The sequence below is a fragment of the Sander lucioperca genome, chromosome 1, assembly GCF_008315115.2.
Source record: "Sander lucioperca isolate FBNREF2018 chromosome 1, SLUC_FBN_1.2, whole genome shotgun sequence".
Lineage (NCBI taxonomy): Eukaryota > Metazoa > Chordata > Actinopteri > Perciformes > Percidae > Sander > Sander lucioperca.
In genome coordinates this window covers 51950736-51965455 of record NC_050173.1, presented here as the reverse complement: position 1 = coordinate 51965455, position 14720 = coordinate 51950736, and the positions used below count along the sequence as shown (strand labels likewise).

Below are 14720 nucleotides of genomic sequence, written 5' to 3'. Positions count from 1 at the left end.
CTCAGTCATTATATCCACATTACTGATGATCATTTATCACAAATCTCATTGTGTAAATATTTTGTGAAAGCATCAATTGTCAACCAATATCGTCGCAATATCGTTATGAAGGTGTTTGGTAAAAAAATACATTATATATATTTGGTTTTCTCCATATCGCCCAGCTCTGATTCAGAGCACCTAAACATTTATTATCCCACTAGTGATGCCGTCAAATGTGTGTTAGCATGTTCATTGTGTTTCCACTCACATACTCTACAACGGTGAAGCTGACACTCCTTGTCTTAATGTTATACACACACACACACACACGCAGACACAACAGCAGACACAACAGCCTCTCCGTTGCTGTTGTAGCTGACCGGGAACCCGCAGACGGGACTTCCAGCTCCAGCGCTCTTCATAGTGTGACTGCCTCTCACTCTATCTATCAGCTTGTTGTGCTAACCTCGGCAAATGTTGCCAACAGCGTACGGCTAACTTAGCACTTTGGTTCTACATAAGTGCATCAATCTACATACCGTTAGGGCTGTGCATTTGTTACATTTTTCGTTTCGTTATTACGATTTGGCTCCTAACAACCACAAAAACATGAAATCGAGAAAAACAATTATTTTGCACATTATGTTTTGCAAGTCAACTCTTATTTTGTCTTATGTTCTGAATGGGGAAAAAAGTTCAAACGGGAAAAGTATTAAGGGAAATTTCACAATTGAAGGTGTTTTCACTGTTGATTTGTTCAACCGTTTCACTGTTTTTAAAGTTCAATAAATGCAACATCTTTGCAAAAGTCAATGAGTAGTTGTGTTAAATAATCTGGATTTCAATATTGACCATTTTTCAAGAAGCCCTATCGTGTATTCTGCGTACAGATGCATACACTGGGCCTTAACCCCCATACTGTGACGGTTCGGCACGAATACACAAACCGGTACAGCTAAGGATGGGCCGATACCGATGTTTAAAATAACAATTTAGCCGATACTGATGTATTGTTGTTGTTTTCCTTTTTGTGACAGGGAAACAAAGAAATCTTAATTATAAAAAATGACTGAACTGGTCTAAAGTCATCAATCCCTTCATTGCACATAATTGAATGAGCACAAATTCAATCATAAAAATGTATGAAACAACCTTTATAGTATATTATACTCATTTTCAGGTTCATAATTGTATTTAGAGGTTGTACCAGAATAGTTTTATATGGTTTAATTTTCAAAAAAACACCATATTTTTGTTGTACTGCACATTGCTGCAGCTCCTCTTTTCACCCTGTGTGTTGAGCGCTCTGTTTTAGCTACAGAGTGAGACATCTCACTTCTGTTCCATCTTTGTTGGGAGTCACACATGCGCAATAGTTAGGAACTGCACAGTAGCTACTAGCTAGAAGCTAGAGTTGCTAGCGGTTAGCCACCTCGTTCTCAATAGCAAAACACTGCTACAACACACACGAGTTCACCCTAATCTACAAAAGAAATTGTATAGAACTACTTACATGTCCCTCGTCTGCAGGTATTCCACGCAAAGTTGGAAGTGCGCCCTCGTTTAGAAGAAATCTCCCGGCTAATCCTGCCTTGTACTGACCGAAGTTGGAGAAACAGCTAGCTGATGTGGTATAAGCTAAAGTGGTTAGCACACACCAAATGTTTCAACCAATGACGTAGAAAGCCGTGCAGATTTTGACCAGCTCACCCGGAGACTGAAGGCAGGATACATTCAGAAACCGTATCTCACTCAAAACAGCATGGGTGTTTTTTTTTCCAAGTTTGTATGCGTGTGGAAGCACCAGAGACACAAAATACCCAAAATCCCAGAAAAAGTGATTTTTTTTATAATATGGGCACTTTAATATATCCTTTTACATGAAAAAGGACTGTTTAAAAAGCCCTTTTTGCTTTTTTATGCAACTGACGTTAGCTACTCAATGACAATCTTTGACAATCTAGGCTCCATAGCCAAACAAAACATTATGGTAGACATAAATTAAATGTAAATTTTAAAAAAGCAATACAAAATGTATATATTATCCTTGGAGTTTTCCTCTGCTTTTATCAAGTTCAAATCTTTGTCGGTCCACTGTGCCGGCGGGAGGTTAAGTATTCTCACACAAGCCAGTAGCTCACGAATGTGTGTGACCATGACGCTGTAGGTTTCGGGGAGACAGACGTCAGCAAAATGGCGACGACTGGGCTGTATGGGTCATCTAATGCAGTGGTTCTCAACCTTTTTTCAATAATGTTCCCCCTTTGAACAGTTTTTTTAAGCCATGTACCCCCTAACCAGCGCAAATACTTTTTGGTAGAAAAAGAAAAGTCTATATAAAGAGGAACAATACAGCAATGTCAGCGATAGATTTACTAAACAGCCTTGCACCTGGAAAACATTTAAATGCTGATGGAAAAAGGCGACAAAACTTTGGAAAAAGACGGTAGAAAGAAAGAAGCAAGGAAAGAATTGGTCGAAAATAGTAATAAAAACTTCGAAAAAAAAAAAAAACAGTAGAAAGAAGGAAGGTAACACTAGGGTGACAAAAGTGACAACTTTTTTTTGAGTAACTTCAAAAAAAGTGACAAAAACTTTGAAAAAAGAAGAAAAAACACTGAAAAAAAAAGAGACAAAAACTTAGAAGAAAAAAAGACAGTAGAAAAAAGTAAGTAAGAAAGGCAGGAATAGGTCAAGACAAGCGACAAAACCTTCAAAAAAAAGGTGACATACTTCAAAAACAGAGACAAAAACTTTGAAAAAAGCGACAAACTTGGAGAAAAAAAAGCCAGTAGAAGTCACTACAGCCTTGTAACTGAAAAACATTTTGCAAAAAATGTCACGTACCCCCTGCAGTCCTCCAAAGTACCCCTAGGGGTACACGTACGCAAGTATTATCGCAATTAATATCGTTATCGCATACCCCATGTTTTCATCATTTTGTGCAGCCCTGCTGGGTACCGAATTCAACAATTTTTAGACGCCGACTTAATTGCCTCCTTAGTTTAGAGTATCGAAAAATGCCTCTTCATTTAATACCCAATTTCAGTACCTACAGAGTAAATCTCATCAGCGTCCATCAGCCAATAAGCATGCAGCATGCTTCTACCAAGATCTAATAATGCTGCTGATTGGCAGCAAAACTACATTACGCACAGAGACGGGGCTCACGTACATTAAAAGATTTGTGCCATACTGTTGTAATTTCTTTTTGTTTTATTAAATTGGTTTAGAAAACAAAAAAATGTATCGTTTAGGAGCCAGTATCAAAGTCATGGTATCGGTATCAGTACCGGTATTGAACGTTTTTGAACGATACTCAGCCCTACCTGTCAGTGGCTTCTTCTCAGAATCAGCAGCTGCAGTAGCAGCATTTGCTAGTTGACTGCTGTCTGATTCCGACCGCAAAAAAACCCACATAAACATCGTCCGCTGCAATCAGCAAAGGCCAACTTATTTGCTGATAGGCCGATGGCAGTCAACGAGGCGAATATCGGTCGATACCGATGTTCTGCTGATAAATCGTTGCATCCCTTTTTACAGCCCTAAGAATAAATAAATGTCTCCCTTTTGGTTTCTGACTTTTTCTCAAAGGAGAACACAGGACACGTCATTAACAGAGCAGATAGTGCGTATGCTATAGCAGACCGGAAAAAACAACAGTTTGAGTTCAGTTGGACTTGGAGCCAGAAATCTTCCCACCTGGCAAGTAACTGTTGAGTCATTGGAAATGTATTCCAGAGGAATATTTGGCAGATATACTGTGGTCATTTTGTGCTATGAGGCTGTAAAAGTCTTAACTTATTACCCTTTAAAAGAGCTATGAGAGCTCTCACATGCTTTCCTGCACACACAAGCATCCACTTAAGGATAGACACACACACATGCACCAAATTAGCATAGTCGTGCACACAAAACGCAGACACACATCAATTATGCTGTACACAGACACAAAAGCGCACACACATAACTCACATATTCACTCACGCACTACAGCAACTAATTAGTCTTTGTCTCCCTGGTTTTGTATATTATCACTAATGTCGGGGCCCGCGGCGTTGTTCTGCAAGCTCAGCAATATTTCTCGCTGCATCAAACCCCCAGAGTTTCCAGGCAGAGGAAAAACATAAAAATATTATCTGTTGTGTTGCAAACAATATGAGTCACAAGAGCAACAATAAGGCAGCTGAGGGAATACTCGTCGATGCTCTAGCAGGGAAGGCAGAACTACAACAATTTTAGAAGGATAATATAATTCAGCACCTGCAAATGGAGTCTCAAGATAGTTAGACATTGTTAGCTCAGGAGTAGGGTGCCTTAGAATGTACCTTTTTTTTTGACAAAGTGGATGAAATATTGTGATGGCGAAGAAGTAAGTCAATGGAAAAAGTCCAACAGCAGTTTAAGGCGAGCTAGGTGGAGTTTGAGTTTGGTTGGAGGGTAAGGAGACAGGACAGCTCAGAGGATTGAGAATGGAGGAGGGCCAGCTCTTTAAAAAAAGAAGAACAGTACAGAACAGAAGAACAATGCAGGTATACAGCAGGACCTCAGGACCCTGACGCTTGGTCTGTTTCTTAGGAGCAAGACAAACCAGTGTCAGGAGGACTTAAAGGGTAACTTATTGATCCAGTAATATAGAAAGTGGATGTCATGTTTGCACAGAATTTGAAAACCACTTAACCTGTTTAAATGCAGCCATTTTCCAAGACTGCCAGCAGTTAAAATCTGATTGCAGCCGAATCCCCAACGCACATGTACAGTATTTCTGTTAATTGAGGGGCATGGGGTAGCACCGTAAAGGATAAACATTATAACGATATGAATAATAAATGTTAAAGCTGCACGATATGCGATAACATTGTTAAATATCCCGATATCGATAGAACTTACGATAAATAAACTGATATTAAAGCAACACTAGAGAACTTTTCCCGCTTCGGTGCCCCTACAGGTTGGAAGCGGAATTGTCCATTACATTACATTATGCAAGTTTGCCAGATCGGGTAGCGGATCTGTAGTTCGAATGAACTGGACAGTGTAATGTAATGGACAATTCTGTTTCCAACCTGTAGGGGGACCGAAGTGGGAAAAGTTCTCTAGTGTTACTTTAAAGTTTACTCAGTGTACTGCTGCTTTCTGTATTCTGCTAAAATACAACAAACTGCTTGATGAATTTAAAACAAATGAAAGGAAATAATTTCCAACTTTCTTTTATTGAACAAATTGAACATTGAATAAAAAGAACAACTGTTACATTTTAAAGTGCAGTTTTCTGCTGATATTTTGTCTTTCGCGATACGTCGCAGCCTTTTGCGATGTGTTTATTGCACCAGTTGATATTGTGATGATGATAAAACCATATATTGTGCAGCCCTATATACGTGTATTTTTATATTCCATTTGTGGGTTTAGGATACATTCATTTTTCTGTGCTATGATGAGGTACTTTGATGCGTCAGGGGCTTTGGTGTTGGTGGTGTTTTATTTGAGATTGTGCAGTCCTCTGGCAATGTTAAACAAGTCATAACTGATAATTTGTCAGTTATAGTTTGTTGTTGTTACAGTTTTTTCCAATTGCTAACACACTAAAATGACATGCATAGCACAATTATTTAAACTGACACGCAGAGAGCAAAACCTCTTCTCAAGAGTCTAAAACACATTTTGCAATTCAAAATGGCACTTTTGAAATGCACTGAACACGGTTCTCTGCATAAGAAACAACAATCTGACATAAAGTCACATGTTTGCCATTTCAAAACACTGCCATTCAAAATGACACTACATGAGCTAATTGGCCAATATATGTGCCACCTGGCCAAACACCTCAATGGTTAAAGGTGCACTATGCGTTCCGTACTATTGATCCGCTAGCTCCCTGCCCCCTGAACACACTGTGAAAAAGCCCGGTCTCGGGAGACAACACAGGGGTCGTAAACGTCAAACAAACACTAGAGGCACAGGCTAGGCACCAAAATACAACAAACCACTCCAGCCAATCACCGACAAGATGGTTGGGGGAGGGGGTGGGGGTTAGTGACAGCTAGTCAGTTAGTCATGACAGTTACGGAAACATGGGGGGAGGGGCGAGATTGCTCTGTTTTGTTTTGAATTGACTTGAAATGTCAACAGAAGTGACGTCATGCAGGAAAGCATAGTGCACCTTTAATTGTTACCACTTCAATCAGGAAGTAAGCACTATGGACCACAGGTGAGCACCTAAATATTTTATACTATACTATATATTATATAATATGTAATATATATATATATATATTTTTTTTTTTTTTTTTTTTTTTTTTTTCTGTAATTTTCTTTTACAGTTTACTGTTTTTTGTGAGCATATTTTTGTTCGGTCCAATGTAAATATATCTACTGTGCATATGTTGCTCTGACTTGTTTGGTGAAAAAAACAGCGTGTGTGTATCTGCAAATATTTCTGTGCATGTGAACAATCTATAGAATTTTCTACAATTTGAACTATTTCAGTATTATGGCAAAGCAAACTAAAGATGAGATTGCTTTTCATTATGGCCGTGTGTAGTTGGTTAGACAGAAATCTGGTAATATGAATGTGTGTGCCATTTGGTGCAAAAGTTTGATTTTGATAATGCTACTGTATATGTAGTTTTGGTTGCAGTGCTTCTTTTTGCAGGACATATGAGGTATTTTGCAGTTTGGGTGTGTAGTTTTGTGAATTGTGTTAAGTAGTTTTGATAAAAACCAGCCTAGTTTGCAAAATTGTGTTTTAGCAATTGAAAAAAAAACTAAGATTATTTCCCTTATAGTCAAGGTTATCTGTGTGATCCTTTGTTTTGGGATGTTATGGAGAAGTTTTAACAAGCCATACTCTTAACTAATGTATGACCTGAAAAACAACCACTATATTAGCAACCAATGGGAATTGCAGCGCTGCCTCACACCTCTCATCCTCACATGCCTCTAAGCAGTGGTGGCAGGGTGTTAATTGAAACAACAGTCACACTTTAGCAATAGGCACACCTAAGCAACTAATTAGAGCACATATCCTAAATACATAGTAGAAAGATAATATAATAGTTACAATAAATAAATGAATAATCACACTGCTGTGTCCTTTTTGTGTGTGTGTGTGTGTGTGTGTGTGTGTGTGTGTGTGTGTGTGTGTGTGTGTGTGTGTGTGTGTGTGTGTGTGTGTGTGTGTGTGTGCGCGCAGTAGCTCCCTAAACAGGAAGCAGTCTCGACGGCGTGATGACAAGCTGCTCCCCCCCCTCCTGTCCCCCCTCTCTGACGATCCCCCTCGTAAACGAACCTGTGACAACAGTTCCTCTCTCAGTCAGGACGCCACCGCCGCTGGGATGCTTCCCTGCTCGGCCTCTTCCTCTTCCACTTCCTCTTCCTCTTCCTCACACAGACACAGGAGAGGGGAAGGCAAGGCGTCATCACGTGCGAGAAATGGCAGTGTAAGTGTTACACGTCACCATTTACATAAGCAAACGTGTTCTTATTAAAATAATACACCGCGTTTTCAAGAGATAGGGCTTCTGGACTTACACTATAAATGATGACAACTTGGTTGATTTTTGACTCTGGTACTTCATTGTCCACACTTTAGAATACACCATGTGGGAGTCAGAGTAGGCTAGTGGCATTTTCTTCTTGCAAAATTGAGTTGCTCACTTGACACTGACACTGTTCCAAAAATAACTCGAGTTAGTGACTTGCCATGCTTAAAAAGTAAGAATCTACAGCATGACACATCTCTGCCGATGTGAGTCATATTTCCTTACCTGCAATTTCAGGAGTTTTAAGAGCCAAAGGCACTAAAATAAGTGTTTTGTTCAGACGTGAAAGAAGTATTCAGATCTTTTACTTGAGTGAAAGTAGCAATGCTACAGTATAAAAAGACTGTTACAAGTAAAAGTCAATCCATTTCAAATTTAAGTACAAGTATTTGTATTAAAAAAATCACTAAAAGTACAGAAAGTAAAAGTACTCATTATTCTGAATAGCCCATTTCAGAATCATATAATATAGTAGTGATGCATTTATGTGTTAATCACTGTAAAGATGGGACTCATTTTAATTACTGTATATACTGCTGCTGGGTAGCTCAACCTATAGTACCTCAACATTAGTTATTAGTTATATTGTGTAATAATGATCTAAATCTGCAAAGTATTAACTAAAGCTATCAAATACATGTAGTAAGTAATACAAATGTGCAATATTTGCCTCTGAAATATAGTAGAGTAAAAGTATAAAGTAGCATAAAATGGAAATACTAGATACTAAATAATAAGTACTGCAAACTTCTACTGAAGTACAATACTTGACTATTGTACTTAGTTACATTCCACCACTGGCTTTGTTTTACGGTAGCAGGCTATGGATAGATGCATAAAGCGCTACATTCAATAAAGAAAAGCTCCCAGGAAACTACTTAATGTTGTGAAGTATTTATGAAATTACATTAATACATTTAAAGAAATTGTACAATTTCCATTTAAAGTTTCAGAAGTTCTCTGTTTTGAGGAACTTAAAGGTCCTATAACATGCTGCTTTTTGGATGCTTTTATATAGGCCTTAGTGGTCCCCTAATACTGTATCTGAAGTCTCTTTTATATAAGCCTTAGTGGTCCCCTAATACTGTATCTGAAGTCTCTTTTATATAGACCTTAGTGGTCCCCTAATACTGTATCTGAAGTCTCTTTTATATAAGCCTTAGTGGTCCCCTAATACTGTATCTGAAGTCTCTTTTATATGGTCTTAGTGGTCCCCTAATACTGTATCTGAAGTCTCTTTTATATGGTCTTAGTGGTCCCCTAATACTGTATCTGAAGTCTCTTTCCCGAAATTCAGCCTTGGTGCAGAATTACAGCCACTAGAGCCAGTCTTACAATGAGCTTTCCTTAGGATGTGCCATTTCTGTGTCTGTAGCTTTAAATGCTATTGAGGAGGAGAGAGGGGGGGGGCAAGGTGGAGGGTGGGGGTGTGGCCTTGACCAACTGCCATGCTTCACTTGTTTGCAAGCCACTATGTCTCTCTCTTTCTCATGGGCGGGCCAAATTCTCTGGGCGGTCAAAGCAGAGAAAGGGGAGGTAACCTTTTCCCTTATGACGACATAAAGGGAAGATTCCAGATCGGCCCATCTGAGCTTTCATTTTCTCAAAGGCAGAGCAGGATACCCAGGGCTCGGTTTACACCTATCACCATTTCTAGCCACTGGCGGACCATAGGCAGGCTGGGGGAACTCATATTAATGTTATGGGACCTTTAAACTGCAAAATGCCCGTTAGCTTCGTCATGTGGGTTTGCAGAGTGAATTTAAACACCAAGCGTACGGTGGTGTCTACAAATGACTTCAGGACAATCGTTTTGTGATTGAGACAGTTGGGTCAGTTTAACCACATCCCACACGTTTTGTTTCATTCTTCTACTTATAACTAGGGTTGGGTATCGTTTGGATTTTTACCATTCCGATGCTGAACCGGTACTTTTAAAACGATTCCGATTCCTAAACCGATTCTTGAAAAACTGAAAAAGTGTAATATGTTCACTAGCGATCACGTGCAGTGAATGGTTAATATGCTTTTACCGTTTTGGTGAGCCCAGAGGGAAAATATGGCATTTTAAAAGTAGCCTACATTTATGGTAGCTAGCTAACAGTAGACTACAGAGAAAGGGTGATATTTTTACGTCCATTTCGGAGCGACAGAGGGAAAATATTTTAGTCAATACATTAGGTGGAACTGAAATTTGCGTTCTAATCCGGTCCGATTCCTACCGGTTGCGTAGGAACTGGTTCCATAGTGGAACTGGGTTTCGGTACCCAACCATACTTATAACGGTGACTGCAAGACTGTTCATTCAACTGGCAAAGTGAATCCGTCACCGTGAATGAGAAGCCAACAATAATCAGCTGGTTGATGAAAGCCACCCATTGCAATACTACCATAACCGTGGATTTAATGCATTCTCTACTTCAGGAAGTGGATACCCACAGCGAGAAGCCCAGCGGAGATGGTTACCATGCCAACGGACAGTCAGATTCAGAGGCGTGGTCGGAACCTGCTGAACCTCGCAGGCCAAGACTCTCATTTAGCGACACGTATGTAGAAATATATTGTATATCATTCACACCGGTGTGCACAATTACACACATGTTTACTGCGATAGATTCTTAGTTGATGCTTGTGAAGTCTGTTAGCAGAATGATTTATAAATACATTTTTTATCTAATCAATATTGTTTTTAATAAGACGTTGCAGTCTGTACGCAACTCCCTGATGTTTGTATAAGTAATCCCCTCAATCTCCTGTGCGAGGAGACAGCAGGCCTCTTTACACGGAAGCGTGTCTTGAGTGTTCCACCGTATACACTAGGGCTGGGATGATATGCTTTTGTCCTGATTTGATTCTTTCACGATACATGGTTGCCTATTCGATTTGTATTGTGATTTTTTTATAATTATTTTTATTATTTCCATCAAGAAGTAATACATATACCAGCATATTGTGTAATGTCATACTCCAATCAGAGTACAACTCCTACTAGTAACAGTATTCCTCTACTCCACAGAATCTTAAACCACACTAATGCATGCTCATATTCATACTTTTACATACCCACCTGCCCAACCACACACTCTCAATGCTTCCACTCCTCCACATATACCATTCATTCCCACTCATCCACATTTATCTTTTCACATTTTTGACACACAAACTCAAACACACACCAACAAACAGTTTGACACACAAACCCAACCACCCACACACACACACACACACACACACACACACACACACACACACTCACCCGCCCGCCCACACACACACACACACACACACACACACACACACACACACACACACACACACACACACACACACACTTGGTTTCCTGCTCTCAGTCACCATACCTAGTCCTTATTTCTTGTATTGTGATTTTCATTCATTGCGATTTGGATTGGATTGTATTGAGTATTGCGATTTTCTTTTCCTTCTTTAACAAAAACTAAAGTTGAATAATACACATCTAGAGACAATATATTTTTCAAAAAACTAATTGTTTTCTAAGAAGAATGCACATCACATGTCAGTCAGTCTGACATTTATTTATTGGTAAAGTACATAACATGGATCTGCATTTTCTGCTTTCGCTCTGTTTTGCTTGAAACGGATATGATGTAGTCGCCGTCGGCGGTACCATATAAACAGAAAATATTTAGCTGAATCATTGGTAAAAAATAAATAAGAAATATCAATTCTAGGGAAAATAATCAATTTTAGAAATCATCGCAAAAAAGAATCACGATACACACAATTATTTTTTTTTTTCACCCTTAGTATGAATGTTGTTTCTTGTTTTTGCATCAGAAGACTTATGTTAACTATGCTCTATGAGTCTTCTCTCTGAGATAACTAAATATATTCAATTAAGACCAAGCAGAGTTTTCTTTATTCAACCAACTTTTACTTTACTGTCAACTCATCTCTTCGTCTTCTTTGCATTTTTCATGGAGGCCGACTAGACTGATTTTGACAGATGGGTTGCTTTATGGCACAAAAGGAGATTACTTTATGGCACAAAACAGAGGGAGGGCACTGCTCCTCCCATGTAAACACTCAAAAATATATTGGCCGCCTGGGTAACTCACCTGGTAGAGCGCACGCCCATATACAGAGGCTCAGTCCTCGATGCAGCGGCCACGGATTAGGTTCCGACCTGCGGCCCTTTGCTGCATGTCATTCCCCCTCTCGCTCCCCTTTCATGTCCAAGCTGTCCTGTCAAAAATAAAGGCCTAAAAATGCCAACAAAATAATCTTTAATTAATTTAAAATATCTGACAGATGGGGGAGTGAGTGAAAAGCTTGACAGCTCTAGTACTAGCAATACCACTGGACTAATTATTTCCACCACGATCGTATGTTTATTGGAAGGCATTCTAGAGGTCCACACTGGTCCAGAATTTTGTTCCCAATCCACAATTGACCCTTGGAAAACCTGCCCAAAGCTGAGATGCATTTTATTTTTGAACACACGATCCGAAAGGGACCCGAGGATAATTGGACCTGATGCGAAATGCTGTCGACCCCAACAGACCCTGACAGAGAGAGAATCCCGACGCTGACAGCTACGTGACGCTCCACTAATTACCAAGCAGCTGCTGTCCGAGAGAATAAGCGATACATGCCACTCTCCCCCTGAACTTTACACTTCACACTGCCACCAGACCTTTGCAACTAGTCTAGACTGCTGCTGCACATCTGGTGTTCAACCTCCCCAAGTTTTCCTACACTACTCATCTCCATTCGCTACTCTGGCTCCAGGTTAGGACTGTTGGTGTGGGGGGGTTGACTGATTTGTTTCTGCTGATGATGTTTGGGGAATTTGGATTTGCCTTGTCCAAGCAAGGCTGCCTTTTTGCTCTTTTTATTTGCTTTCTTAGTAATTTTTTTACTTTTAATGCTCTTTCTTTGACTGAGCATGCTTCTTTCTGTCATGCTCAGTCATTTGGTTCTTCTATACTATGCTCTGTTTGCTACCTATTTATCCATAAGAAGCTAAGTATTCACACGAAAGTCTGTTGAGGATTGGAGCCCCATTTGGCCAAATGTTTAGTTTCATCTTCAATTTCCCTCCTTCGCTTGTCGCTTTTGACATAAGCATCTGCTAAACGAACGTTATATGATGCAACACTATCTTCAATCAAAAAAACAATTTTTTTCTCCTGAAATGATTACGACACACCTCATGATCATCATGAACTGGTAGCAGGTCCATCCAGATACACTCAGATGTTTTTGACACTTTACCCATGTGTCAATATGCCCTTCACACAAGAAAACCAGCCACACACACACACACATGCATGCACACACACACACACACACACACACACACACACACACACACACACATTGCGTCATACAGTATGTGTTTTCACTTTGATCGCTTGTATTGCACCATAAACAAATAATAATAAAAAAGACATTGACACACGGACCTGAGACTGGCCACAATAGAACGGGACCCTACTTAACCCGATTAGACTGAATATAGCTAGGACCCAGTCGGACTTAGATCCTTATGCAAGAGGATTAGGGCCACATGTGAAAACATGTATTTGAGTTCTGAGTTTAAAGTCAGAATTCTGAATTTAAACTCAAATACATGTTTTTACATGTGGCCCTAATCCTCTTCTGTAGATCCTGGGTTGGGTTAAGGAAACTACTACAAGTTTATTGAAGGATAGCCCCTTGAGATAAACCATTTTTCAAGGGGGTCTAACTAGGAACCAAATAGACCGATGAAGACCTCGAATGCATTCTCATGTCTTAAAAATAACTTATTTTCAAGCAACTCCTCTGATTTGAGAGAGGATAGCCATCATCATGCTGCATATTAGATGATTTAAAACAACACACTAATGGGACAAATGGTGGCCTGTTAGTGTGTTGCAGGTGGGGGGAAATATCTGTAACTACCTCACCACTGGCTGAGTTGTGTTGAAACCTGGAACGATTATATATCTTGTTACTTATTTGTCCCAAAGGGTATCTACATTATTCATGAAACATGTTTTGTTGTTTTACAAAGGTTGCACTAAGCCGGAGGTATGTATGTCTAAGTAGGCTACTGTATATAACTCACTGCAAGCTACTCGTAGCCAGTGATTATGTAAATCACTCTGCACGGTTATTTTTAGTTAGTAAACGACGTGTGTGCAAACATACCATTTATGTTCTTTTTCCTTTGTTCCCAGATTCCACAGTGCAGACTACTACATGCAGGAGGCCAAGAGACTGAAGCACAAGGCTGACGCTTTGGTAAGACTTCCACAACTCTTTCTGCAATCACTGAAAGACACAGGTTACACACACACACACACACACACACACACACTAGGGTTGGGTATCATTAAAAAAATGTCGATACCGGTTCCTGAACAATACTTTTTTCAATACCAATTTTTTTTTTAAATCCATTTTAACAAAAATAAATTACAACATTACACATTACGGAGCATCTTTCTTTTTTTCAGTTTCTTTCACACTTGGCTCCGCCCTCCTACGTACTTCCGCTCAATTTTCATTTCCCTTCAGTTCTCCGTCTGGGTTTGCAGTATATTCGCGGGTTTTCTCTGGCCAAATATTTGGCGGTCCAATCAGCGAACAGAGGGAGTGGCTGACAACGATGACGTTAGGACGTGCGCGAGAAAGATGCGAGCGAAGCCATTCGGTCCGTTGCCAGCAACGCTGCCGAAAATCCAGAAGTTAAAGCCAGAGCAAGAACAATCTTTGCTCCCCACGGGGTTTGGGAAAAGTTAGATTTTCCAGCTCGCTCCGTTAGTGGTGAAGGAGTTGGCTAAGGCTAACGCTAGCGATGCTAATGCTAAATATAAGACGATAGTTGTCGGTCTCCCCTCTTGTTGCGCATGACATACGTCATGACCAAATGTTAGCGATTGGTTATGGCAGATCCAATAGTTTTAAACTTCAACAGAGTATCCGCCTTCAAGGAAGTTAACACTTGTCAAAGGAGAGTGGCCAGACTCTCTGTACAAATGAAATGTACCAGAGTCTGGTAGGACCAGGCTAGGTGGCTGTGGCTCAGGTGGTAGAGTGGTCGTCTACCAATCGGAGGGTTGGTGGTTTGATCCTTGGCCCAGTCCCATGTCAAAGTGTCCTTGGGCAAGACACTGCACCCCAAATTGCTCCTGATGCCGCGCCAACGGTGTGTGAATGTTTATC

The 14720-nt window shown here is 40.0% G+C and overlaps 1 protein-coding gene across 2 annotated transcripts in view; it reads left to right on the top strand.

The window, feature by feature from the left end:
• aff2 (AF4/FMR2 family, member 2) overlaps positions 1-14720 on the top strand; it is a 237628-nt gene that overhangs the window by 199928 nt on the left and 22980 nt on the right. Inside the window, exons 18-20 of one of the 2 annotated variants that reach the window (XM_036005808.1) lie at positions 7181-7424; positions 9951-10072; positions 13733-13796. In XM_036005808.1, coding sequence (XP_035861701.1) covers positions 7181-7424; positions 9951-10072; positions 13733-13796 — 430 coding nt within the window. Of the gene's footprint in view, positions 1-7177; positions 7425-9950; positions 10073-13732; positions 13797-14720 lie in introns of both variants that reach the window. The other variant, XM_031280093.2, reaches the window with a different exon arrangement.